Raw genomic sequence first — 26,800 nt, 5'->3', positions numbered from 1 at the left:
ATCTCTCAAGGGTCCCATGGGAGCATGGTGAGGTCGTTTGCACATTCTCCCAGAGGGAATTAAGGACAAGGACACCCAGGGGGGCAATAAGGGAAGTCCAGAAGGGATTTAGACAACAGGGGATGGATGGTGTTGGTGTGCTGGGAAGGGATTGGCTGAAGGGGAGTGTGCAGGAATGTGCTTAAGGCAAGAAGCAGCAGGAGGAATCCATGGGGTAAGAAAAAGGATAATGGAAAAGAGGAAGAGAAAAATACTGAGGATTGGGATGTGTTTCAGAAGGGTCTCATCCTCCAAATTTGCTTGCTTACTCAGATCCTTTGTATCCCAGTTTTGGAGGACAGGAAAACAAGGAGGTGAGGATTTCAGGGGGTTTCTCTGAGCTGGGAGCGGCAGGAGCGGGCGCAGAGCTGCGGCACCGGGAGCACGGGCTGGGGGCCTGTGGGGAGCTGTGGGGCCGGGCCGGGGCTGTGGGGCAGCCGGGGCTCAGCGCCGGGCGCTGCCTGAGCCCAGCACCCCCCGGGCAGGGCCGGCAGTGGCCCCCGGCCCCCAGGAGGCTGCGGGACGCCCCGGCCGCTGCCCGGCCCCGTGGAGCTGCCGGCCCTGCCCGCCGGGGGGGCCGCCTTTGGACACTGCGGCAGGACAGGGACCGGCTCGGGGATACGGGCTGGGGAGGGGAGCCTCAGCACAGCCAGCACGAGGAAGGAACAGCTCACAAATGGCGATCAGACCTGCAAGGATCCACATGATCTTTTTAAGCATTTCCTGCTGGGTCCCTGGAGAAAGGAAGGGTTTTGCAGAAAGCTCAGCAGCTGCCACAGGATGAGCACCCACAGGCACTGAGGGGGGCTGCAGCAGCGACAGAAGAAGCCCCTGCAGCACTTGCTCACAAAGGCTCAGCAGCTGAATGCAGCAAGGGATGAGCAAAAGGCCAAGCTGAAGGCAAAGGCCATGGCACACTTCCTACAGCCCCTGAGGGATCAAGCCCAGGGCCCAAGGGGGCCCCAGCACCCAGGGGACACCCTCGGCCACAAGCACCTGGCACAGGCATTGCCCTCCTGGCCAGGGCACAGCCCACCCAAACAGCCCCTGGCAAGGAATCAGCCTTCCAGCTGCAGGGCACAAGGACACTGCAAGCACAGACAGCAGCACCCTCAGCACCAGCAAGTCCAGCCCTTGATGGACACGCATTCTTAGCGGTGGCACAGCTCCCATTCCACCAGGGACCCACCACACTGCAGCCCTTGGGAACATCCAGGGTGGCTCTGGATCCAGAGGAGACCTTTCCTGATGGACACAGGGGCCTCTCCATCCACTCAGAATCTTACACCTAAGGATGGAAAATAATTAGGGAATATTGTAATTAAGGCACTAAGTGGGAAAGATGAGTGGGTGTGTTTTATTCAGCCACTATTAGCAGATGTTGGGGACGGGTTTGAAACGCAGGAATTTTTATTTGCTCACAATTGTGATTGTAATTTACTGGGAAGGGATTTGATGGCTAAATTGGGAATGCAGATTAATGTTGCAAAAGGTGATACAGAGGCTGGTTCTGTTGTACCTCTGTGTCAAATGTCTGGCAGAGCCTAGGCTGAAGTGAACCCACAAGTGTGGGCAGCCCCAGGGAAATTGGCAAAATTAGATATGGAGCCTCTCCAAATTTCCCTGAAGCAACCAGGACAAGAGGTGTGGAAAAGCAATCCCCTGTTCCAAGGGAGGGAAGGAAGGGCTCACAGCCTGTCTGGGAGTCCTGCTCAAGGCACGGCTTGGGCAGCCAGGGATGGCTCCCTAGAATGCTCCTATCCTGCCAAACAAGAAATCCAATGGAATCCACAGAATGCTGCAGGACCCAAGAAGAAGAAATGAGATGATGAAACCGAGGCACCCCACACTCTCAGATCCTTACACCAGCCTCAACCAGGTGCCCTCCTCACACTGCTGCCATTCACAACTTGATGCAAAAGATGCTTTCTGGGGATCTGCCCACTTCCAGAGGATGCAAACACAATTCTGCCTTGGGCTGGCAACAAGAGGTAGAAGGGAAAATGCTCAAGACATGGACGGTCCTTCTGCAGGGATGCACGGAAGCACCGGCCTGATTGGGGCAAGCCTTGCAGGAAATATCAAAGGAATTGACCTCACCCCCAGGGACTGGCTTCATGCAGGATGTGGAGGACTTGATTCAGTCAGGAGGACAAGGAGAAGAGGTAGAGGAAGCCTCTGTGAAATGGCTTCATTTTCAGGCTAAAAAAGCAGCTTTGCTGCTTTGCTTTTTCTGAAAAAAAAGGAAGAGCAAATGGTAGAGAAAATGGTTAAATATTTGGGACCTATTTTGACTGAAGCTTTGTCTTGTATTGACCCTGAGAGGGCTCAAGGAATCTCAGAAATAATGTTACCCAGGACTAAAATGGAGCTGGTACAATTCCTACAATTAACAGGGAATTGCAGGAGATGAATTGAGGATTCTCTCTTCTAGCCAGAACATTCTGTGACTTTTTTAGCCCTAGACAGTCTCAATATTATGGAGTGGACATAAGAAAGAGAACAAAACTCAACAAAATGAAAAAAATAAAATGATTGATGCCCCAGCCATGGCTCTTCCAGACTCAGAAATCTGAACTGGAAGGGAATATTAAACAGGCCACCCCTGAGCCTGCACTGAAGGCAACGCAGCAGCAGCCAGGGCTCCCCAGCGGGGGAAGCCCCTGGGCCTGCCCACAGATCCTCTGCTCAAATCCTCGGCCTGGGCACCCTCCTTTGCCATCTCCAGCCACTGCGGGACAATCCTTGCTCTCACTCTTGCAGCTTCAGGCCTTTCTGTGCCTGCCCTCGCCACAGCTGCTGGGGAAGGCACCGGGACAATTCCACTCTGCCTCTCAATTCCACTCACACTCTGCCCTGCCTGGGATTAAAGTCTGGGAAAATAGACCAACTTTAAATTCGCTTAAAATCCTATTTCTCTGAGAGGACTTGGTTTGCCTTTGCCTTGGGGAAAGGAATTTTAATGTTTCTTATAAGGGATGTTCCAACACTCAGCAGAGATGAAATTAACATCTCAACAGACTGGGAATAGTCCAAAAGATTCCATCAGCTAACATCAACCAACACCTGCCCCAGACACTGCCCCAGGCACAGCTGGAGACACCTGGTCTGGAAAAGGCTGAGCAGGAAATCCAGGAGTGCCCACCTAATTCCCATCACAGGCACAGAAATCCGGGTGCAACAGGAAACCAAATCCTAACAACTCCACACCTTCAAACCAATGAACAATAAACCAAGGGATTTCTATGGGTTCAGACTGTATAAAGTTTTGGAAAAATCTAGTAAATTCCCGTGTCATGGAATGATTTTCTCTGCACACCCAGCCTAAGTATGGATTTAATGATTTCTGTTGCACATTCTGGCCAGAATCACGTTGTGCCTTGACTCTCTAGCACTAAAGACATTGTGGGAGAGTTTTTGATTTTCCCAAAGTTTCAGTGAAAGGATTACACCATTAGAAATTTTTTTTTGTAATAATCCTGATTTTATATTGTCAGTTCAGTTTGGGCCAAGGTAGGGAGAATCAATTTTTAGGCCGAGAGAGAAGTAGGAAAAATTCGATTGCCTTGAAAATGTTTTGGGAATGTTTGTGCTTGGCTCATAGTTATAGCAAAAATTCTGTATGGGTTTTTGGATGTTGAATTTTAGGCTGTTTCTGAAAACCAGAAGAGCTTTAAAGGTGACCCTTTATCTCATACTTATTAGAGTACTGTTAAAAAAATAAACCAAAACAAAAAACAACCACATTGTGGCACTAACAAATGTGAGTCATCCCATGACTGCCCTGGAAGAGAAGCTTTGCTCCAGGCAGCCAGGAGAGGAGCTTTAGAAATGCAAATTAACACCGATGGGACAAAGCCTGCACAATGGCCCAGGGGCTTCCTGCCTGCAGGAGGAATTGGGCTGATTCCCTCTGCCCCTCAGCCCAAGCTCTGCCTGCTTGCACAGATGGAATTTGCACAGATAAAGGCACAGCCCATTGTGAGGATATCTGACTCTGCAGCAGAAATTGGTTCAGCTGCAAAGGAAAACAGAAAATGGAGAATGTTGTGAAAACTTCACTAAAACAAGTGGGGGGAATCATCCCTGTCCCCACTCCAACATGTGCTGTCTCTGTCTATGTTATATAGGGTGTATCAGACCACTGAGGTTTATTTGCTACCACAAGGTCAGGGAAATCAGTTGGGAATCCAAGTAAGTGATGATTTAATGAGAAAAGCTGACAATTGGTGCAGCCCTGGCTGGAGGGAGCACCCAGAAATGGGGAAAAGATGAACGGCCACCAGAACAAATCCTGCAACACCATGGACCAGAGCCGGGAACTCTGATGAATTCATAGCAGGTACCAGAGAAACCATTTCTCATTTCAATGGCATAATTAGATTACAGGATGCCATTGAAATAATAACCAACCACACAGCTCCAGCTCCTGACCTTCCCCCCAACCAATCCACTCAGATGAGGAACACAACATTTCACCATGGGATGGGATCAGATTATCTATTATTAGAAGGAGACAGAATTTCTGGAAAAGTAAATGACTCAAACTGCTGTTGACAAATAGATGAGAACAGATACCAAAGGAAACAAGAAAGCAGCTCATGAACCAGACCAAACAAGGAAAGGATGGGAATGAGAAACGTTTTTGTGCTTCCCTGGCAGACCATGGGTTAAACAAATGCCAGACAGAGCTCTCCCCCTTCAAACCCACACCCCAAAAATCCTGTAACGCCAGGATTCCTCCCCGAAGAAATCTGCTAGGATCTCCCCAAATTGAGTGAAAGGGGGAATGGGACCCCCAGACTGAGCAGGAGGGGCCTGGAACCCCCAAATCCAAGCACGGGGGAGTGGGTTGGAGATTGGACGGATGATTAGGAAGGGGCTAGAGTGGGAAAAGGAGAGGGCTGGGACCCCCAAAGCGTGGGGGAGGGTGCTGGGAAACTCAAATTGCATTGAGAGGGGTCAGTGGATTGGGGGAAGGATGAGAAAGGGGAGAGAGGAGAGGGAAAGGTGGGGCTGGGATGAAAGAAACCTGGTTCCCCGTCCCCGCAGCACTCGATCCCTGAAGCGATTCCCTGCGGCTTGTGGGGAGGAAGATCTGCACTGGGGGGTCCCCAAGCCCCCTGCCCATCCCAGCGTGTCCATCTCGCTGGTGCCCTCCAGCTCCCAGCCCGGCCCCGGCCGCCTGCTCTGCTCCCTGATGGATTTCTCCCCTGCCCACATCCAGCTGAGCTGCTCCCAGGGCCAGCAGCAGCTCTCGGGCCACGTGCTGGCCACTGCCGTGCTCCCCAGCGGGGACTGGAGCCAGCAGCTCCTGGTGCTGCTGGAAACCGCCCCCGGCAATGCGGGCTCAGCTCCAGCTGCCAGGTGCAGCACGGCAGCCTGGAGCACCCCCTGAGCCGGCACTGGGGCACGGCCCGGCCCCCACAGCGCCGGGGGCAGGGGCTGGCAGGACACGGAGGGGATTTGGGGCTCCTGGCCTTAACTGGCAGCCCCTCCTTGAGAACCCCTCTCCCCCTGGCCCAGCTCCCCTCATCCCCCTCTCCCAGCCCTTTCCCACCGGCTCCCGGCCCCGCTCCGCTCACCCCAGAGCTCCTCGCCAGCAGCCCAGAGATGGAGGAGGAGGAGGGCAAGGAGGGGAAAGCGGAGGAGCGGGAGGAAGAGGAGGGGTAGAGGAGGAGCAGGAACTGCAAGAGGAGCAGCAGAGGAGGCCCCACGTGCGTCCATCGCTCTCTGGATCTGCAGCCCCTTCGCGCCGGGAGCATCGGGCCCCGCAGCCCGCAGCTCACCGGGGACGGGAACCTCGCCCCGAAGCTCTTGGGCCGTCCTGGCAGGATTTGTTTGCAGGGGAAGGGATATTTGGAGCTCACTCGAAGTAGCTTTGGGGACCCCTGTTCCTTTTTCTGGGCACGGGCCGGGCAGAGCGATGTCTGGATCTTGCAGGACTCCAAAGCTGAGCTGAGATGCCCGGTACCGGCAGGGGGAGGGGAGCAGCGAAAAGGGGGGAGCCCCGGGAGTGCCGGAGCCTGAAATGGGGGCCTGGAGAGGGGGGACCCCGAGAGCCGGGAGTGAGGGGAGCCTGGAGAAGGGGCAGCCCGGAGAAGGGATGAGCCTGCAGAGGGGGAAGCCCTGGGACACCAAAGTGGGGACCCCAGGGAAGAGAAACCGCAGGGAGGGATTTTTATCTCTCAGTCCTGATGCTTTGGAGATTTTCATGGCTGATGACTTCCAGAGATGGACTTGGGCAGGAGGAACCCTGAATCCTAGGTGGTCACCCCTTTTTTTCCCCCCAAACCAGACTTCTCATGCCCAAGCATTAGAGGAATGGAGGAGGAGGAGGCAGAGAGGAAGATGCTCTGGGACCCCCAGGCAGGTGAGGAGGAAGTCACTGCCCCTTTCCCCCTCTCTTCTGCTCCATCTCCCAGCCCAGGATGGCCCCCGGCTGAAGGACAGCCCTGCTGCAGATGCCGTCCTGCCAGGGACAGACTGGGCAGAGCTCCTTCCCCTTCCCTGTGGCTTGGAGACAAATCCTCCCTCCCTCCCTCCCTCCCTCCCTCCCTCCCTCCCTCCCTCCCTCCCTCCCTCCCTCCCTCCCTCCCTCCCTCCCTCCCTCCCTCCCTCCCTCCCTCCCTCCCTCCCTCCCTCCCTCCCTCCCCTTGTTCTTTCCTCTTCTTGTTTCTGTACCTTCTTGATCCCTTTCTTTTTCCCTTTTTTCTTACTGTCTCTTCCACTCCTTCATCCTTCTCTACCCTCCTTCTTCTCCTTGTTCTTCCCTTCTTCCTTCCTCGCTCCTTCCTTTCCTTGTCCCTTCCTCCCCTTGTCCTTCCTCCCCCAGGCACTGAGCTGCAGAGGGAGACCAGGGAGGACAAATCCCCGCAGCAGAACCTCGTGGACGAGGCCGTTTTGAGCAGCTCCAAGGGGCAGGAATCCAATGGGGAGGAAATGCCAAAGGGATCCCCCACAGGGAGGGGCTCCAAACCCATCCCAGGCTGCTCTGAGGAGAAAAGACCCCCCCTTGGCTTCATCCAGAGATCCAACCTGGTGGTCCATGAGCAGCTTCATGCCGGGGAGAAGCCCTACAGGTGCTTGGAATGTGGGAAGAGCTTCAGCCACACCTCCCACCTCTTCATCCACCACCAAGTACACACGGGGCAATGGCCCTACAAGTGCTTGGAATGTGGGAAGAGCTTCAACTGCACCTCCCATCTCATCCCCCACATGCGCCAGCACACAGGGGAACGGCCCTACGAGTGTCCCGAGTGTGGGAAAGGATTTCAGACCAGGTCAAATCTCCTCAGTCATCAGAAAACACACACAGACGAGAGGCCCTTCCGCTGCCCCGACTGCGGGAAGGGCTTCAACCGCAACTCCAACCTCGTCAGGCACCAGCGCATCCACAGTGGGGAGAGGCCCTACGAGTGTCCCCAGTGTGGGAAGAGCTTCTCACAGAGCGCTCACTTGTCCCAACACCAACGTAGGCACCAGTAAGGGAAGCCCTGCGAGTGCCCCGAGTGCGGGAAGAGCTTCGTGCGCTGCTCCAGCTCCATCCCCCATGGGAGGATGGGCGTTGGATGATCCCCAGTGACCCCCGTTGGGCAGAGCCCTGGTGATCCGTGGTCCTGGTGATCCGTGTTGGGAAGACACCTGGCTGGGAGGCTCCACATCTTCCTGGCTCCCTGTGGGCACCTGGATGAACACCGGGGCGGGAACATCCACTGGGACACAGACCAACAATGGGAATTCCTTGGAGGGAGCAGATTTGTTGACTTTCAATCCCAGAAAATCTTTTGCATTCAATCTTATCTTCTGGTGGCATCGAGGAATAACTGGATGGTCTTGGAGGTCTTTTCCAACCTCACTGAATTCACAATTTTGATTTCCTATTGCCCAAGGGTGTCTTCCACAGCCAAATGGTGATGAAGTGGGGCAAAGATCAAGGTTTTGGAGACAGTGGGGTGGAAACCTCTCCAAAAAAGCTTCTTCCCTCCCACTCAATCATAGGGATGCTCAGTCAGCAGAAAGAAATCCTTTTGTTTTGGCCTTGATTTTCTTTTCATTTCTCTTCTTTCCTTTAAAATATCTAATTTTGGGGTAAAAATAAAGACACTGAATTAAGACACGGGTGAGAACATTGAGGGACATAGACATGGTGGGACATGGAGAGTGACATGGTGACACATGGACATGGCCATTCATGAAGACATGGGGGGACATGGGCACAGATGGAGACGTGGGGGACAATGCCAGGGGTAGAAACATGGTGGGGACAAAGCCATGGGTGAGGACATGTGGGGCCATGGCCAGTAACGTGTGGGCCATGGCCTTGGCCGCTGCCATGGGGGGAACTTGCAGGGGCTGTGGGGGATGCTGGGTTTGAGGGAGCTGAGGGTTCCTGGCAGGGACTTGGGGCTTGCTGAGGGCTTTGGGGAGCCCCTGGCAGAGGTTCTGGGGCAGCTGCTCAAGGACCCCCTGGCCTGGAGCCCCAGCCGGGCATTGGGCTCCTGGAAGGGAATGAACGTCCTTGTGCCCAGGAGGGAAATCCCAGCACCCCCAGGGTGTGGGGGGCAGCTGAGAGGCCACAGCAGATAGCGCTGTCTTCCTCTGTGGAGCCCAAAGAACCTGCCAGCTCAGAGATTTTGGCTCTCCCCTGGAGAACTTCTCCCTAGGTGAGACACTTTGCTCTCATGGAGAGAAAAAGTGTCACTCCCAGAAGCCTTTGAGTTGAACATGTTAATTTTTTACACCCCATCGGTTTTCCTCCCTATCAATCCACCCTGATACATGTATCCCAGTTTTCCCCACCCCTCTCCTCTATAAATACCCCGAGTTTTCCCGTGTTCAGAGAGCTGCTGTCACTGGCTCCCTTCACTGAGGGCCCTGCTATAATAAAGGCTATTTCTCAGTGGAATGCCATACAGCTCCCTAGCCTCTCTCCCTGTCGCCTGCACGCTGCCACTGAGCTGAGACCACTCACTGGGCAGAGGACGTGCCTGTGCCCCTGGACAGTCCTTTTCAGGACGGCTTCTTCAGGGTAGTCGTGGCACCCCTGCCATCGACACTGCTGCGGCGCTCCTCCAGAACTGCACCTCAAGAATTCCCAAACTCTGGGATTCTTCCCAGGAAAAGGCTGCCAGGAGCTGCCAGAATTGAGTGAAAGGGGGGATTTGAGGCTCAGATTGAACAGGAGGGACCTGGAACTCCCAAAACCAAGCAGAGGGGTGGGGTGGTGGATTGGGCGGCAGTGGGGCAGGGGTGGAAGTGCAGAGGACAAGGGGCACATGGGAGCTCCATATTGGGTTTGGATGAGTCTCGCACCTCCTTCTTCTTCATCCTGCCTCCTTCTCCTCTCCGTCCCTTCTCCTGCTACTTCCTCTGCCCTCCTCCTCCTCCTCCATCTCTCCTGCTCCCCTGAGCCCAGCGCCCAGCCTTGGATCCCCATTTTTCCAATTCTTTCACATCCCATAGGAGGAGCCAGGATGGAGCCGGGGCAGGTTGGGCTGGGGCAGCACTGGGCTCTTGGCATGGTCCAGGTACCACCCATGCACCCCCTCCCCAAATTTCCCTGGTGGCTTCAGGGGTCCCAGCCCTTTTTAGGGTTTGCTGGGTGCCATGCTGGAGTTAGGTGTCTCCCAAGGAGTCCCCAGAACAGGGTGACAGATCGGGGGGACACATGGGGGTCCTGATCCATCCTGGGGCAGCATCTGTCCCTGACAGGGTACCCCCATGGGGTCTCCCCAAGTCCCTCCCCACTGCCCCCCATAAACGGGACAGGGGTGAACTGGGAAGCTTTACTGGGAACACTGGGAGCAGCTGGGCAAGGGGAGAGTCACAGCAGGGCTGGGGGGACACATGACCCCTCCAAAATCAGCCCAGGGATGGAGCGGGGGATGCTGGCTGGGCCTGAAGCCATGGGGAGGGGCTGCGGCTGCCAGCGGCTCAGGAGCTCTGTGGGCAGAGAAAAGGGGGTGACACTGGGCTGGGGGCCCTGGGGGAGCACACACGTTCCGGGAGAGGGAGGATATGACTCCCAGGACCCCCCCTCACCTTCTTGTGCAGGCAGAAGCTGAGCCCCAGTGCCAGGAAGACGAAGCCCAACATGGAGCCCTCGATCCATATCAGCATCTTCCTGCGGGCAGTGTACAGCAACATCTCTGGGAAGTCTGCAGGGGTCGGGATCCCCCCTAAAACCTCTCTCAGACACCCCAAGCCCTTCCAAGCACCTTTCCACTCTCACCCACCCCACCCAGGACCTCTGAAACGTCCTCCCAGTCCCTTCCCAGCCTCCCCAGGATCCACCAAAGCCCCTCCTGTCCCTATCAGGATCCCACAGCCCCCTCCCAGTTGCCCCTCACCACCACAGGAGCCCCAGGACCCCCTCCCAGTTCCTTCCCAGCCCCACCAGGACTCATCAGGAACCCTCTCAGTCTCTTCCCAGTGCAATGAACCTCATCCCAACCCCTGCTTTCCAATCCCCAATCTCCTTCCAGTCCCTCCAGGCTCACTCAAATCCCTCCCAGTGACACCCAGCACCCCTAAACTCCCTCCCAGTTTCCACCAGGACCCCCAGAACCCCATCCCACCCTCCCCAATAACCTTTAATCCCCTTCTCAGCCATTCTTGGCTCACAAACCCCTCTCCCAGTTTAAATCACTCTATCTCAAACTCCCTCCCAGTTACTCCTGGTGTCACTCTATTTGGAACGGCGAGAAGAACAACACAGACTCTCTTGTGAGTTGAACAGGAGAGCTCTTAAGGTTTATTACCTCAGATCTTTTTTTATAGACCGATACATGAAAGTACAGAAAGGTAAAACTTATTGGTCAGTGAACTAACACATCACCATCGTTGGTCAGTGGGGTACACCACCCCTCGACCTTCTCTTGCAAGAAAACACGAAACTGACAAACAGCACCTGCAAGGCTGTCTTCTGTCTCTGAGGATTGTTTTAATTCCTCCCCATGATCTCCCAGGCCACTTTCTCAGGCGGGACTGAGGAAGTTATGCAGCCTGCTATTCTACAGGCACTGTGCTCCCTACTTTTGCTCATAGTTAACATCCATACTCCCAGCACACCCCAGTCCCCCTCTGGGCCCCCCCAGTGCCTCCCCCGCTGCCCCCGGCGCTGTGGGGGCCGGGCCGTGCCCCAGTGCCGGCTTAGGGGTGCTCCAGGCTGCCGTGCTCCACCTGGCAGCTGGAGCTGAGCCCGCATTGCCGGGGGAGTTTCCAGCAGCACCAGGAGCTGCTGGCTCCAGCTCAAGGGCACCAGCGAGATGGACACGCTGGAGGGCACTGGGAGAGAGTGGGGACACACTGGGATCAGCTGGGTGTTAAATGGTGCCAAGGCCGGTCAGCTCTTCCTCAGCTCCACGCCAGGAGTGGAACACACCTCAGGAGCAGGATGACCCGAGGTGTGGCTTAGAGCAATGCTCTACAGCACTTAACAGCTGTCAGACACAGTGTGGAGGCAAGAATGGGGGGAAGGTCTTTTATATTGGGGTTCAGAGAAAGGTTTAGTCTCCCAAGGGTCCAGGGACAAAAGACACAGAACACAAGTGTACAGCAATTTATATATGGGGAGGGCCCAGGGGTGAATACAATTTCAACCAGTGAGGGATATCCTGGGGAGGGGAATAGGACACATGGACCAATGGGGTGCTGTGGATTAGGGGATTTCCAAAGGGGACGTCCAAGCAGGGGGTTGGCATAAGGCAGGATTGACAGGGAACATTTGGGAACAAGGGGCAGGGTGGACAAGATTGATAGGGAAGGTACTGGAAAAAGGGGTTGGGATACAATGATGGGCAGGGCGGGGGAGGAGATAACTTTGGGTTAAACCAACAAAGCAGGGGGTAACAGAACAAACCACTTATAGAAACAACTTCAAACGTTAAATTAAACAAAAACACACCACAACATCTCCCTCTTTTCTGTTTAAAAGGAAGAGCTGTGGTTTTGGGGGATCCATTCTCATTTTGGATACACGTCTCCCCAGCAGGGCTGGTCAGTTGGCACTTCTCCCTGATTGACCTCTGCAGTGGGAGAGCCCTGGGAGGGCTCGCTGAGCCTTGTACAGCGGGGCGTGCCGGGCCAGGCCGGTCCCTGGCTCGGCTGCGGGGGGTACTAGGGTGTGAGGATGGAGGGTTTGGGAGGGTTCCAGCCCTGGATACAGGGGTGCACGGGGGTCCTGCTGCAGCGGAATGGGAGTTCAGGGGGGTCCCTTCCTCTGTTCTGGGGTTCAAGGGGTCCCAGTGCCTGAAAATGGAGGTTCAGGGGGGTCCTGGTGTCCAGAAATGGGGGTTCTGGGAGGTTTCCATTCCCGAGAATGGGGGTTTAAGGGGATTCCAGGTTCCAGATAAGGGGGTGCAGGGTTTTTGGGGCTGGGGAAGGGGGTACCAGGGCGTCCTGGTGCTCCAAAATGAATGTCCAAGGGAGTCTCTGTGCCAAGGAAGGGGGGTTCACCCAGAAATGGAAGTGCAGGGGTTCCCCATTCCCAGTGTAATAAATGGAATTGATTCGTGCTACTTAAATTGCAACTGTTACTAAAGTTATCATTAGAAACGATCAAGAATCAGTGTTACAAAGCAGATGTACCCCTTTGCAGATGTTACACGTCAAAATTAAGGTACAGGATGTAGTTTAGAAAATAAATGGTCAGTAAAATCAGAAAAAGGAGGAAACTTATGGGAAACATTAATGAATATGTATAAGCATACAGTATATAAGTTTAGCTTGAAGTGCTTTGTTTCTTACTTGAGGTGAGGTGAGAAGCGTCCCCCCTACACCCCGTCAGTTTTACTTATGCCTTAAGCATTTGTAACCACTGGCCAATTATATTCACATATATATATCTGAATATATCTACTTAATTGTATCTCTTTTTTACTAAATTGTATTCTTTTATTATTTTGTATCCAATTTATTAAACTGTATTATCAATTAATTAAATTTGATTGTTTGGAAATTTGAAAGTCATTTATAACACTACTATATCAAAAGCAGTTAAAAGTGATTACAAACTGTGCTATATCAAAATCGTTCTGATTATAATAATTTGCAAAAGCCAGCACATAATAGCAAAGGGCAACAACAACATAGTTATTTCTCACAAACACAGGGCAGGTTTTTCCCTTGCATGGAGCACTTGCGCCTTCCCCGGGCCCCTTCTGCCCTCCCGCAGAACCAGAGGCATTTTCCAGCGCACACAGTTTGTAAGCAAGAGCCGGCTGCAGCCCAGAAGGCTCCAAGCGCCTCCTTCCAGGCTGACTCTGCAGATGCCGAGGCTGCTCTGGGCTCTGCCAGGCTCTGCTGGGGCTCAGCTCTGGGCGAGGCTGGGCCCGCTCTCCCCTCGCAGTGCTCCGGGCAGCTGAGGCACAGCGGGAGAAGGACAGGACACCTCAAGGGATTGAGGTTTAAGAGAGATTTTATTCAAATAACTGCCATAACAAACAGGCTGTCCTAACCTACTCTAACTAACTAACAGTCCTAACTAACATAACTAACTACTTGTCTTAACTACTATAACGAAAAGTTGGCCTCCTGTGCTTCATCTTCTCCGCTGCTCCCTCAGTTGCTTTGCTGCAGTGATCAGAGGGGTCAGGCTGGAGAGAGGCTTGGCTGATGACAAAAATGGGTGCTGCCCAAGGGATAAAAAAGAAAGAAATGAACTGTTACTTTCCAGACTCAAGTTCCTCACAGGCTCTGTTGCAACAGGACAAAGGGGAATGGTTTGAAAGTCAAGAGAGGGAAGCAGGCTCAGATTAGATGTAAAGAAGAATTGCTGTAGCAGGAGAGTGGGGAAACACTGAGAGAGGGAGCCCAGAGATGTGGGAGGTGGCTCCTCCCTGGAAACATCCAGGCTCAGGTCAGGCAGGGCTCTGAGCCACCTGATGTGCTTGAAGATGTCCCCGCTCGTGGCGGGGCACCAGCTCCAGATGAGCTCGACAGGAGCCTGCCAAGCCAAAGCAGGCGAGGATTCTGCTGGCTTTGCGTGTGAAAAGCAGCGGGACTGGAGATGATGGGAGGGGGCCCCACAAGAAAAGCCCTCCCTGGCGCTGCCGTTTCCCCCGCAGCCGCTTGGCATTCACCTGCAGCAGCTCCTGGGCAGAGAAGCGCCGCTCCTCGTCCGGCTCCAGGCTGCACTCGAGGAAGTCCCGCAGCAGAGCCGACAGGCGCCTGGGCTCCTGCAGCTGCGGGCTCCCGTTCTGCCGGATCAGAGCGCGGGCCTGCAGGAAAAGCAAACACAGCGCTCTGACAGCTTCCTCCACACCCACAGGTGCTCACATCCAGCCTGCTTTCTCTGCCCCAGCTCCCCGGGCACTTTCCTCCCTGGCACAGATGCTGCTGCTCACAGCTCATTCTTTTGGGCCAGCCAAAAAACCCAAACCCTGGTGCAGCCACAGCCATTGCAACATCCAAATGATCTTGCCTTCAGAGCCGACTGCATTGGCTGACTTTGTCAGTAGGAACCTCCATCAGAAATAGCCCATTTTGCTTCTCCAAATACAGACGCCAGCTTTACAGGCCATTTGCAAGAGTCAGTGTGGTCTGCCTGTGTTATTTCAAGGGATTCTTACATCAAATGCATCTCTGCAGTGCCACTGACCCTCAAGTAAAAGCATTCCTGATGCCCCATGCCAGAAACTGCCAGGCAAGGAACAGCAGGTTTGTGTGGCTGGAAGCTCAGGCTTGGTGACACAGAGAAAGTAAAAGGAAGGAAAGAAATATGTTAGAGTGTGGGGATGTTAAACAATCATCTTCATGTTTTAGACAAGTTTCCCAGTGAGAAGAGCCAGGGGGAGTTCATCGCACAAAACCTCTTTTAGAAACTCCTCCAGAAATCTTGTTGGGTTTGGGTGTGGGTGTTGGGGTTGGTTTGGGGTTTTCTGCAAGACAACATTAGAGCTGATGCACTTGCTTCATGTATTTGGGTCATCCTCACAAGAGCTGCAACAACTTAAATGCCAAAGCAAATTGTTGCTGGAGACTGCAGAATATTTGTCTGTGTTCAGGCTCAGGTGCTGTGGGAATTCCCTTTGCGATGTGCAGAAACCTCCAGCTGCTCCTCCCAGTGCAGGGTCACCCTGTGCTCACAGGCCTCTGCAAAGCCTGGAGAATTTGCCTCTTACCATGGCCCCCGTTTGCTGGAAGTAAGGAGGTTCTCCTTCCACCATCTCGATGGTCACAATGCCAAAGGACCAGATGTCCACCTTGGGGCCGTAAGGAGAACTGGTCACAACTTCTGGGGCCATCCAGTGAGCAGTGCCCACCATGGAGCTGCACTGGTCCTGCTCAGGGCTGAGCTGAGCACAGAGGCCAAAATCAGCTGAGGACAGAAACAAGCACTGTCAAAGGCAGCTGCAATGAGGAAACCAAGCACAAAGATTCCCCACTCTCAGTCTGAGAATGCAGTGCTGAATCCAGCTGGAAAAGAGCTCAGGGCTGTAGCCAAGGAAAGATGGAACTGGACCCTGAAAGAAGCCCTCAGCTTTCATGCTTGGCTTTACTGATTTCCTTTGAAGCTTTAGATTGCAACTCCTGTCCCTCTGGGAGGGCCATACCCAGAGCAAAGGCACTCCTGACAGCCTGCTCCTCTCCTGAGCTCTCTGCACGGGGCAGCCGCTCTCAGCTGGCAGCAGGGGCCGGGCAGTGCCACCAGCAGCACTTGTGGGGCTCTGGCCCTCACTGGGAAGCAGCCCCACAGCCGCACCCCGGGAGCGCCGTGCCTGGCCAGGAACACCCACCCAGCTTGACAGAGCCGTCCATTCCCAGAAGGATGTTGGAGCTCTTCAGATCTCGGTGGATCACCCGGATGGAATGGAGGAAATCCAGGCCCTGCAGACACTGAGAGACAACAAGAAACACGAGGGAAAAAATCAGAGGCCGGAATATATCACACAAGAAAGGACAGTTTAGAATTCTGCCAGCAGCAACTTTGCTGTGACAGCCCAGGAGTGCAGTGCAGACAAGCTCCAGGCAAAAGGTTCAAGGCAAAGCTGAGAGCAGCAAATCAGATACAAAAAAGACAGAGAGTACCACAACAGCAGGAAAGAGGGACATGAGCAGAGTAGAAATGCAGTGATATTTGCAGGCCATTCACTTCAGAGGCTTTCTCCTCTCCAGCTCATAAAAACAACACAGAAACAAAGGCCTGAGCATGGAGCCACTCTGCTCTCACAGCCTCTTTGGAAGGACCATGGTGTCCCAGCCATGGGAAGCACAAGCAGGATCCCTCACCTCCTGACTGACAGCTGCCATCTCTCCTTCAGCCATGCGTGTCTGTCTGACAACGTCCTGCAAAGTTCCTCCATCCATGTATTCCATCACCAGCCAGAGATCTCCATCAACAAGGAAGCTGGAAGAGGAGAACAATGGCACAGAGATGAATGTGCATTGCTCAATTCCCCCAGGGAAAAGCCCAGAGTGGAGTTTTGTTCCCAGGTCACTTGTCAGTGAGGACAGAATCAGATGGAGAGACATTCCTGCCAGGCTGCACAGGCCTTGGAATCTGCACAGTCTAAAGGAGAAGGAGGCACGCGGGAGAAAGGAGAGGCCTTAGATGGCAAGCAGGTGAAAAATGCACTTTAGCAACAGCCCAGCTCAATGTGGAACCACAACACTTGTCCCCAGCTGCTTCAGCATCTGAACTCATCAGTTCCACCATTCCCTCCGGAACAAGGCAACACAACTTCCAGAGTTATCCAGGGGAGGAGGCCGTGCAGCACTTGGGGCAAAAGCAGTCAAATGCTTGGAAAACCTTGCACAAAGTCCCTTCAGAAATAGGCAAGGCCATGGAAAAATGGGAAAATGAGGCATTTCTGGAAACAGGAACCTGGTCTTCCTGTCACCTGCAGCAATGGGACAGGGCTGGGAAGAAGAAGCCAAGGAAAACAATTTCTACCAGGTTTTATCAGCACTTGCTGTAAAACACAGCAAATGGGGTCAACTTGAAGAAAAAGCCAAAGCAAAGCAACAAAAGCACATGGAAGGAGTGAAGTGCCAGGCTGTTGTTCTGGGAAGATATGGCCGGGTCAGGCATTTTCAGAACAGGCTACAGACTGGGGATGCCAGGAAAGATGAACGCAGGGCCCATGTATGGGAAAAGACCTGAAGCACTCACCTGTCCAGAGAGTTGACAATGTTGGGGTTCTTCTTGTCCTTCAGGACCACGACCTCATTCACAGCTCGTTCCCTGTTCTGCCCTCTGAGGCTCATTTTCTTGATGGCCACCTGAAGGGACATTGCAGACCTTTAACTGGAGCAGTCTGTGGCAGGAGGCCACAGCAAACACGGAGCGAGTCTTCTTGGAGCGAGCGAACCGGGCTGTGCCAAACTGCCTTGGGATGGGACACCAGAGCTCAGCAAGTGCCATTCCCACAGCCCATTGCTCTGCTCGCTGGGGCTGTTACAAGACTCATGGCCAGAGACATTTGGCTCTGTAAGCTCTGCAGAAATGCTCTCTCAGCTGTCAGCCTCAAAGCTCTAACAACATTCTCTGCACCTACAGTCTTCTCAAGTGGCCTCAGCACTCTTAGGATTATTATTCCAACACATTTTGCAAGCAGGAGGTAATTCTGTTTCTGTGCACACAGAGCAAAACAGCCAGGAACCCTTTAGCAATTCTATGGCATTTGGCCAGGATTTCAAATGTCCCTGCCCTGTTTGGGATAGCACAACAAAGCAAACGTGCACATCCATTGCTCAGATAATCCCTGTCCCAGCTGCCACTGACACCAGACCCAAACACAGCTGCAGGGTTTAGGAGAGAGCTTTGCTCTGCACATCCATCTTCTCATTTCTCTCCCTGGCTCTGTGGGGACAGCTGCAGTAGGACTAAAACCCCAAACTGAGCCCAAGCAGGATCTCTCCTTAATTAGGCCTTGAGGTATCCTGATGAAACTCAGGATGATAAAATTGCTAAACAGTGTTCCTGTCCGAGGCTGGGATGAAGGTAAATTGGGCCTCAGTCTCCACCAGCTGATGCATTCACACTTTTAGACATGAAGACCAGGCCAGGGTGTCCTGCTCTGACAGACACCACTGCCCTCCTTGCCTTCCTTTGGGCACTTGAGAAGGACCAAGTCTGTCTCAGCTGTGCTCTGCAGGCTGACCCTGCTCTGCCTTCAGAGGAGCAGCCTGTGCAGGAAAGCTCTGCTGGGCCCCACAGCTCCAGCCACAGCTCCCAGCAGAGGGGAAAGCCCTCGAGAGCTGCCAGACGTGCTGGGCGTGTTGACACTGACCTCTCCTCCCGTGGCCCTGTCGAGTCCTTTGGAAACGGTTCCAAAAGCCCTGGAGACAAAACAGCAGAGAAGAAAGAAGCAGCGCTTTAGGCCCTGGCAGTGAAAGCCAGCCCAGACAGGAGATCTCTGCTGCCTGCAGCGTTCACAAAACACCCGAGTGCATCCACCCTTCAAACAACAGCACAGCAGCCACCAGCCCTCTGCCATGCAAGGTGCCTTCTGACCACAGTTATCAATTCTGATCAGCACTGAGAGGCAGCAGCATCGTACCCCAGTGTCTGAAGGGGTTTGGAGCTCTCCTGACTTCTCACTGGATCCTGCACCAGCAAAATACCTGGGCCCTGCTTGTGCAGAAGTAACTGCCTTGCACTTACCCTTGGCCAATCTGCTCCAGTTCCAGGTATTTCTCGGCAGGCTCCCCCACGCTCACCGTGTTCCCTGAAAGAAACCAGGTGGAAGATGCTCCCTCTCAGATGAGAGCCAGAATGCAGCCCCACTCCCTGGGGCCAGGAGCCCCTTGCTCTCAGCTGGGGAAGGACAATAAATGACCCTGTGCCATTCAGCTGCAGAGCAACCCTGGGTGCAGCTGATGCTGAGACACACACACAGCACCCTGCTCTGGCACACAGGAACAGAGCAGACGTACTCAGCTGCATCAGGCTCCACTCCCCGCTCCCCTCTGGCTGCAGGGCTGTGCTGCTGTCAGAATGTTCAGCCCAGGATCCTGCAGCACAGGGAGCTTCGGTGTCCTCTTCAGGAGCAGAGGGAGGTTCCTCATCCTCTTCCCAAAGCAGTGCAGGTTCCTCATCCTCTTCCCAAAATGCTGCTGGTTCACCCTCCTCTTCCCAAGCCACAGGACGTTCTCTGTCCTCATCCCACACCGGGAGATTGCTGTCATCCTCGTCACACGCCATGGGAGCTTGGCCATGCTCATCCCACACCAGGGGACATCCACCGTCCTCGTCCCCCACCGGGAGATGTCCACTGTCCTTGTCACACACCGCGGGAGCCTCGCCGTTGTTTTCCCAAACTGCGGGGTGTTCTCCCTCGTCTCCCAGAACAGCGGGAAGTTCACTGCTCTCTTCCTCCTCTTTGGCCTCCTCTTTGCAAGCAGAGGGAGCCAGAGGAGGTGCTGATGCTGCTTTGGTGCCCTGTGGACAGACGGGAGCGTGAGGGACGGGAAGTTCTATCTCAGTTATCACCTTCTTTATCCTCAGCTACACATCCAGCTGCACTAAGCAGAAATAGGGTTCAGAGCTGTTCAAACTAACAATGGGCTAAAGCCGACATTGCCACTTATTGTTGGGAATTCCATATTCCACCATGGCTAAAGCCAGCAAGCAATCTTCTGCCTGCAAAACCAGTCCTGCAGCTCTTCAAAAGCTCTTCAGCAGAAACAGAGAAAACTGCCAGGGATCTCTTTGCTGCTGCTGCTGCTGCAAAGACACTGACAGGAACTTCCCTTCAGCCTCCCAGGCTGGCACTCGGCTGCCACACGCCGAGCTCACAACTTGCTGCACAATTCTGAACACCAAAGCTTCCTTTGCCACTCACCGAAGGAGGAGCTGCTGGGGATCCACGCGTGAGGTGCCCTGCAACGGGAGAGGGAACGTGAACCAGATGTTGTTAGGAAAAAACTGCCTGTGGTGGGAAATGAGCAAGGCAAGCCCGAGAGAGCATTTTGCTTTCACAGCATCCCTCCAGGAGCCACAGGCCCTTCACACAGCAAGCAAGAGAGCAGCACAAAATACTGGCTGTGTCAGCTCTTGGCTGGAGCAGCAAACGGAGGGAGTTCCAGGCTCTGCTGCCACAGACTCCCCGCTTGAGGGAACAGAACCCCCCCAGGCCTCATTGCAAATGCTGTGCACGCCCCGCTGGCTGCAGACACCCCCTTTTTCAGCTGCAGCTGCTGGCAGGAGCTCTCCCAAACCAACCCTGTCCTCATGGCAATTTGGTCACAGAGTCAACTCCGTTCCAGTGGAAGAACAGAAAGCACACAGCAAGCCCAAAGCCACAGAGGCTGCACCGAGGGAAAACCTCAACTTACGTGCCAAGTGGGTTAAAAAATACCCCGAATAAGCCACAGAGAACAGAGTGCCAACTGCAGCAACCACTTGCTGCATCATTTTGGCTGCGCTGCACACGTCTGCAGACTGTACCCCTGCAAGCACAGAAGGACACCCGTCAGGGGCTGGGCTGGCTGCTGAGAATGCCTCGGGCAGGAGGATCCTCTGGCAACGAGCAGGCGCCCAGAGCCGCTCTGGACACTGAGGCCTCCGTGTCCCACAGCAACGGGAACACCACGGGGACGTGGCAACGCTCCTGTGACACCACAGCAGCCGCTCACGCAAAAACCGCCTGGAAGCTTCTCCTGTGTCACAAAGGAGCACAAAGAATCCTCCCAGGGCACGGCCTATTGCCCAAAGGATCCAAGAGGAACTCTGAAAATGCAGCAAACAAGGACACCCCATAGCCCAGCCTGAGCACTGAGGAGGAACGAGGACAGCACCAAACCAGAGCAAACACGACCTGTAGTCACTGATACTGCTGAATAAAACCAGCAAGGCTTGTTCCATCTGGAATCTTTTTTGTAGTTCTAAAAACAAGCAAGATTCTCCACTGTAAATATACAGAAGGCAGGAACTGGGGAGGAGATGGGATTGGGAAGGAGGAGGAGCAGGAGGAGGGAGAAAGGAAAAGGAGGAGCAGGAACAGGAATAGAAGGAGAAGCTGGAGGTTCCAGTGCCCTCTGTGTCCGCAGCACCCCCGGCCACGGGCCCATCGCCCCCACCTCATCCTGCAGGTGAGCAGGGAGGGGGAGCTGGTCCCAAATCTGTCAGGGGGACCGAGAGGGTCTTTTTATTGGGGTGTGTTTGGAACTTGCAGATTGCGGAATTGAGCCCCAAATATTGTCTGGCGTCCCTGGGAGGTTTTTTCCCTCTGTGTGTGTAGGTTTGGATCTTGCAGGACCCCAAAGCTGAGCCCCTTGGGGGATCTTTGGGGTCCACATGGCCATTGCCCAGTATTGGCTGGGGGAGGACATTGGTCCTGGGGACCCCTGGGAGAGCAGAGGAGAGGAACCCCTGGGACCCCCAGAGTGGGGAGAGCAGAGAGGGTCGATCCCAGAGCTGGGGGATCCTGGCAGCTTGGAGAGGTGGGAGCCTGGAGAGGAGAGACTCCTGGGATTCCTGGGATCTCAAAGCAGAGATCAGGGGAGAAGGGAGCCCATGGACCCCCAAAAGCCCCTGGATCATCGCTAAGGGGGATCCCAGAGAAGGGGAAACCCCTGGAGCCCTTGGACCCCCATCATCCCAGGGAAGGGAAACCTCTGGAATCCCAAATAGGAAAGACAAGAAATGGGGAAATCCTGGGAGACTTTTTTGGGCTGAATCTTGATATTTTGGAGATTTTCATGGCCACAAGATTCCTGCTGAGCTCTAGACATGGACTTGGGTAGGAGGAGCCTCTACTCCAAGGCACTCACTCTTTGATTTCCCCCAAACCAGGATTTGTCATTCCCAAGCCATGGCCAGATGGAGGAAGAGGAAAATCCCAAGAGATCCTGCATGAGGAGGGGCTGCAAACCCAGCCCAGGGAGCTGCAAGGAGGAAAGATCCCCCCAGTGCCAGGAAGGTATCTGGGAATCCTGCCGGAGCTCAGAGCTGGGGGAGAGAGCTCATGGCAGGGAGAAGCCCCACAAATGCTTGGAATGTGGGAAGAGCTTCAGCTGGAGCTCCAACCTCAGGGCACACCCGTGCATCCTGAGTGTGGGAAGAGATTTCCAATGAGCTCAGGTCTCATCAATGTCAGTGGATTCACACAGAGGAGAGGCCCTTCCACTGCCCTGACTGTGGGAAGGGCTTCACAAAACTGCACCCTCATCAGGCACCGGCACATCCACACTGGGGTGAGGCCCTACGAGTGTCCCCAGTGTGGGAAGAGCTTCTCACAGAGCTCAACCTTGACCAAACAGATCTTCCTGACTCCCTGTGGGCACCTGGATGAACACAGGGGCAGGAACATCCATCAGAACACAGAGCAACAATGGGAATTGCAGATTGACAGCCCCTGGAGATTCATCAGAATAAAGATACACCCAAAGCCCCTGGAGAAGCCCATGCCTGAGCAGGGGAATGCCTGAGATGAGGCTGTGACCCTGGGGGACACCTGTGGACAGAGGGGTCCCTGCTGGAGCCGCCTGTCCTGGAAGGTCTGACCCCGTGGCAGAGTGACCCACGCTGCAGCACTGTGAGGGGGCTGCTCCCATGGAATGGACTCAGGTTGGAGAAGTTCATGGAGACCTCTCTGGTGGGAGAGATCCCAGAGTGCAGCAGGGGAACGACTCCTGTCCCTGAACAGCAGGAAAAGCCCCAGGAGATGAACTGACCATGGCTCCATTCCCTGTATCCCTGCACTGCCAGGTTAGGATGCAGAGCTGGAAGGAGGGAGGGGTGGAAGGACGGTGCTTTTAAGGGTCTTCTTATTCTCCTGCTCTGAGCTTATTGGCAATAAATTCAATTCATATCTCCTGTTTTGCCCATGACTCTGTTTGATGAGGAAACAGTCTCAGGTCCTTAACTCATGAACCCTTGGTTAAATTTTCTCTCCCTGTGTGGCTGTGGAGGGCAGTGAGAGAGCAGCTGTGGTGGGTGCCTGGACTTGGGCCAGCATCACCCCACAGCAGTGGGACATGTCCTTGTGTGGCCCTGTGCTATGGTGCTACAGGTGCTGTTGCTTTTGTCTCCCTTATGATTTTATCTTTTGCATTAAATGCTCGTGAAGTGCCCCCGGTGTCCCTCGTATTCCCTCGGCTCCGGTATCCCCGTCCCTTCCCCTGCTCCCTGTCCCACGTTCGATCCCGGCTGGCGGAGCCTTGGAGCTGCCGTGGGGGCCGTGGGGCTGCCCCGGGGGCTGCGCCCCGAGCCGGGGCCCCTTCCCAGTGCTCCCAGTGTGCCGCTCCAGCCTGGAGCAGCCAGCGAGGGCTTCAGCTGGGACGGCAGAGAGGCGCTGCTGGGGGGTCTCGGTTCACTTCGCTTTGGTTTTGGTAATTTTGGGAGTTTAGTGCAAGAAATCTTTCCCCTCCCCCACTCATCCACAGGGGTTTGGGGCGGTTTTCCCTTTTGGGGGGAAATCAAATTGATGCACTGATGCTCCTAACTAGAGGTGGGAGAAGTGAGGCTCCAGGGCTTCCCGCTGAGCCGGAGCCACCCAGCAGCCAGGGCTGGGCAAGGCGGGCCGGGAGGTGCGGAGAACTTTGTTTGTGTTGGGAGCTCAATGGCGGCTCGGGCCGGACCCGTTCCAGGGCTGTTCCTCATCCCCGCCTTTCCCCTCACGCAGCCCGGGGCGGGCCCTGAGAGCGCGGGGCGGGGCTGTGCCGTGTGCAGAGCCCGCCGCTGGCTGCCATTGGCTGATTCTGCCGTCACTCGTGGCTCTGGCGCGCGCTGATTGGGCAGAGCGGGGACAAGCCCGGCCCCGCTGGCACCCCCAGGGCGGCCGTGGGGCAGGAGAGCCGCCATTGCCGGAGCGTCTGTGCGGGCCCGGCAGCTGCGGCCGGAGCCCGGTGAGGCGGCGGCGGAGCTCGGAGGCGGCCCCGGCCATCGCAGGTGGGAGCCGCGCTCGGTTCTGCGGGGGCTCGGGGCTCGCTGCGGGCCCGGGAGGGGGCGGCAGGGGGCTGTGGCGGGTGGCTTGTGCCGTGGCCGGCCCGTGTTGGCCCTGGGCTGAGGGCGCTGCGGGAGCGGCTGCCCGCGGTCTCCTTGCCGCTGGGGCCTCGGCAGGAGGCGGTGGCGGAGCAGCGCTGGCTCGTCCCGCTTCGCGTCGGGAGGCCGGAGGTGGCTGCGCTGGGCCCGGGGCTGGGCGGGAAAATTCCCGGCGCCAGAGGTTTGTGTGGCCCAAGGAGCCAGAGGAGCGGTGTGCAAGTGACTTTATTGCTGCCCAAAGGGAGAGGCCATGGGGCATTTGCCGTGCGCTCTCTCCAGGTGTTGGAGGACGCGGCCTCGTTTTTGTCCTGATTTTCCCGGCCGCATGTCCCTGTCCCTTTGCCCAACACTGGCCGAGGTGCTTGGAAGGTTCAGCCTTCCCGATCCGCCTGCTGCATGTCCTTTTTGTATAACACCCGATATTCCTGTCTCTGTGAAGTGTTTGATCTTCTGGAAGTTCAGGAATGTAGCGGGACTTGGTCTGAGCAGCAGTCCTTGTCAATTAGTAACATTTTCTGAAACTGGTGATTTCTCCCATTGCTTCCTTATGTGTAAGTCCCTGGCCCCATCTCCAAGCAGATTCACTCATTGCCTCTGTTTTTCCTTCCTGGGTGTTCTTTGTTTTTGGGATTGCTCTCAGTGCCCTCATTCTCTGTCCTTTTGTAGCCGTTTGTGGCTCAGGAGGCCTGGCTGCCACCTGCATCCCCTTGCTCAGCTGCTGAATGAGCTGCACTCAGCAAGGTGTGGTGCATGGTAAAAAGATGAGAGTTGCTGTAGCACATGAGAGGAGAAACAGCATTTGTTTAACCCATGGTCTGCCGGGGAAGCACAAACTGTGTCCCCTTCCCATCCTTTCCAGGTTTGGACAAGTATATGAGCTGCTTTGGTATTTCCTTTGTTATCTGTTTTACTACTTTTCCATTGCCATCTGTTTTCCATCAGCAGTTTGAGTTACGTAACTTTTCCCAAACCTCTCCTTTTTCTGCTAAAAGGTAATCTGATCCCATCGTGAAATGTTGTGTTCCTCATCTGAGTGGATTGGTTGGGGGGAAGGTCAGGAGCTGGAGCTGTGTGGTTGGTTATTATTTCAATGGCATCCTGTAATCTAATTATCAGATAGAAATGAGAAATGGTTTCTCTGGTACCTGATATGAATTCATCAGGGTTCCCAGGGTCTGGTCCATGGTGTTGCAGGATTTGTTCTGGTGGCCGTTCATCTTTTCCCCATTTCTGGGTGCTCCCTCCAGCCAGGGCTGCATCAATTGTCAGCTTTTCTCTCATGAAATCATCACATACTTGGATTCCCAACTGATTTCCCTGAACTTGTGGTAGCAAATAAACCCCAGTGGTCTGATACCCAAAGCCCCTGGGCCATTGTGCAGGATTTGGGCCATCAGTGTTCATTTGCATTTCTAAAGCTCCTCTCCCGGCTACCTGGAACAAAGCTTCTCTTTCTGGGCAGCTGGGGGTGATTCAAGTGTTCTCCCCACTTCCCTGCTGGTGCCTTCTTTGCCGATTTTCTTTTTTTTACAAAAAAAATATTCTATTAGTGGTTTACAAGTTAAAGGGCCACCTTTAAAGCTTTTCTAGTTTTTCAAAATACATCTTAAATGTGAACATAAGATAACCCATACCATCCTTTTGCCAACAGTATGGGCCACACACAAACATAAAAAGAGAAATTACAAAGCAATCAAGTATTTTCTTTTTATTCAACTAGGACTAAAAACTGATTCTCACAACACTGGCCCAAACAGAACCCACAATATGGAAGTAAAATTATTATGAAAAATTATTCTAATGGTGTAATCCCTTCACTGAAACTGTGAAAAGCAAAAACTCTTCAACAGTGTCTTTAGAGAAATAAGGCATTACTTGATTCTGGCCGGAATGTGCAACAGGAATAATTTCATGCACACTTAGGCTGGGTGTGCAGAGAAAATCATCCCATGACACATGAGTTTGACTAATTTTTTCCTAAATTTATACATTCTGACCCCATAGAAATCCCTTGGTTTAATGTTCATTGGTTTGAAGGTGTGGAGCTGTTAGGATTTGGTTTCCTGTTGCAGCCGGATTTCTGTGCCTGTGATGTGAATTAGGTGGGCACTCCTGGATTTTCTGCTCAGCCTTTTCCAGACCAGGTGTCTCCAGCTGTGCCTGGGGCAGTGTCTGGGGTAAGATGTTGGTTGATGTTTGCTGCTGGGTGTTGATGTTTTGTTGATGGTCGTTATCTTGGTGGGAATCTTTTGGGCTATTCCCAGTCTGTTGAGATGTTAATTTCATCTCTGCTGAGTGCTGGAAAAGAAACATTGAAATTCCTTTCCCCAAGGCAAAGGAAAACCAAGTGCCTTTAGAGAAATAAGATTTGAAGCCATTTTCAAGTTGGTCTATTTTGCCAGACTGTAATCCCAGGCAGGGCAGAGTGTGAGTGTAATTGAGAGGCAGAGTGGAATTGTCCCGGTGCCTTCCCCAGCAGCTGCGGCGAGGGCAGGCACAGAAAGGCCTGAAGGTGCAAGAGTGAGAGCAAGGATTGTCCCGCAGTGGCTGGAGATGGCAAAGGAGGGTGGCCAGGCCGAGGATTTGAGCAGAGGATCTGTGGGCAGGCGCAGGGGCTTCCCCCGCTGGGGAGCCCTGGCTGCTGCTGCGTTGCCTTCAGTGCAGGCTCAGGGGTGGCCTGTTTAATATTCCCTTCCAGTTCAGATTTCTGAGTCTGGAAGAGCCATGGCTGGGGCATCAATCATTTTATTTTTTTCATTTTGTTAAGTTTTGTTCTCTTCTTTATGTCCACTCAGTAAAATTGAGACTATCTGGGGCTAAAGAAGTCAC

General features: G+C 54.2%; 2 protein-coding genes across 5 annotated transcripts in view; one reads left to right on the top strand and one right to left on the bottom strand.

Annotated features, from left to right (window-relative positions):
* The first annotated feature begins 6,301 nt into the window (after positions 1-6,301).
* The window catches only part of LOC147645888 (uncharacterized), a 98,567-nt gene continuing 78,068 nt past the window's right edge, over positions 6,302-26,800 (top strand). The window contains 2 exon segments of the mRNA XM_086874139.1: positions 6,302-6,412; positions 6,875-7,605. Of these exon segments, the coding sequence (XP_086730265.1) occupies positions 6,364-6,412; positions 6,875-7,605 (780 nt within the window). The 5' untranslated portion in view covers positions 6,302-6,363.
* LOC147645890 (serine/threonine-protein kinase PAK 1-like) lies at positions 13,442-23,627 on the bottom strand. Of its 4 annotated transcripts, none has more exons than XM_086874144.1 (11): positions 20,323-23,627; positions 19,830-19,916; positions 18,922-19,426; positions 18,650-18,713; positions 18,276-18,324; positions 17,156-17,265; positions 16,273-16,390; positions 15,780-15,879; positions 15,165-15,361; positions 14,124-14,261; positions 13,442-13,672 (listed from the first exon to the last, which is right to left on the bottom strand). In XM_086874144.1, the coding sequence occupies exons 3-11, from the start codon at positions 19,187-19,189 to the stop codon at positions 13,583-13,585; spliced, it is 1,134 nt and encodes a 377-aa protein (XP_086730270.1). In that variant the 5' UTR covers positions 19,190-19,426; positions 19,830-19,916; positions 20,323-23,627; the 3' UTR covers positions 13,442-13,582. The 4 variants fall into 4 exon arrangements, with proteins under 4 accessions (XP_086730270.1, XP_086730266.1, XP_086730269.1 ...); XM_086874140.1 differs by having other exon boundaries at positions 19,830-19,867; XM_086874143.1 differs by having other exon boundaries at positions 18,922-19,722; positions 19,830-19,867; positions 20,323-23,610.

This window comes from Cyanistes caeruleus, unplaced genomic scaffold (assembly GCF_971803275.1).
Source record: "Cyanistes caeruleus unplaced genomic scaffold, bCyaCae1.hap1.1 HAP1_SCAFFOLD_146, whole genome shotgun sequence".
In the NCBI taxonomy this organism is placed as follows: domain Eukaryota; kingdom Metazoa; phylum Chordata; class Aves; order Passeriformes; family Paridae; genus Cyanistes; species Cyanistes caeruleus.
The sequence above is the reverse complement of the archived record's forward strand: the minus strand, read 5'-3'. Positions and strand labels throughout refer to the sequence as shown.

What these genes read in the sequence shown, in the direction of transcription:
- LOC147645890 (XM_086874140.1), bottom strand. Translation starts at nt 20,851, where the DNA reads ATGGAACAAGCCTTGCTGGTTTTATTCAGCAGTATCAGTGACTACAGG. An exon ending in GTGGAGCCTGATGCAGCTGA is followed by an intron (nt 18,714 to 18,921) that starts GTACGTCTGCTC and finishes GGTTTCTTTCAG; the next exon opens with GGAACACGGTGAGCGTGGGG. An exon ending in ATTGTCAACTCTCTGGACAG is followed by an intron (nt 16,391 to 17,155) that starts GTGAGTGCTTCA and finishes CTCCTCTTCCAG; the next exon opens with CTTCCTTGTTGATGGAGATC.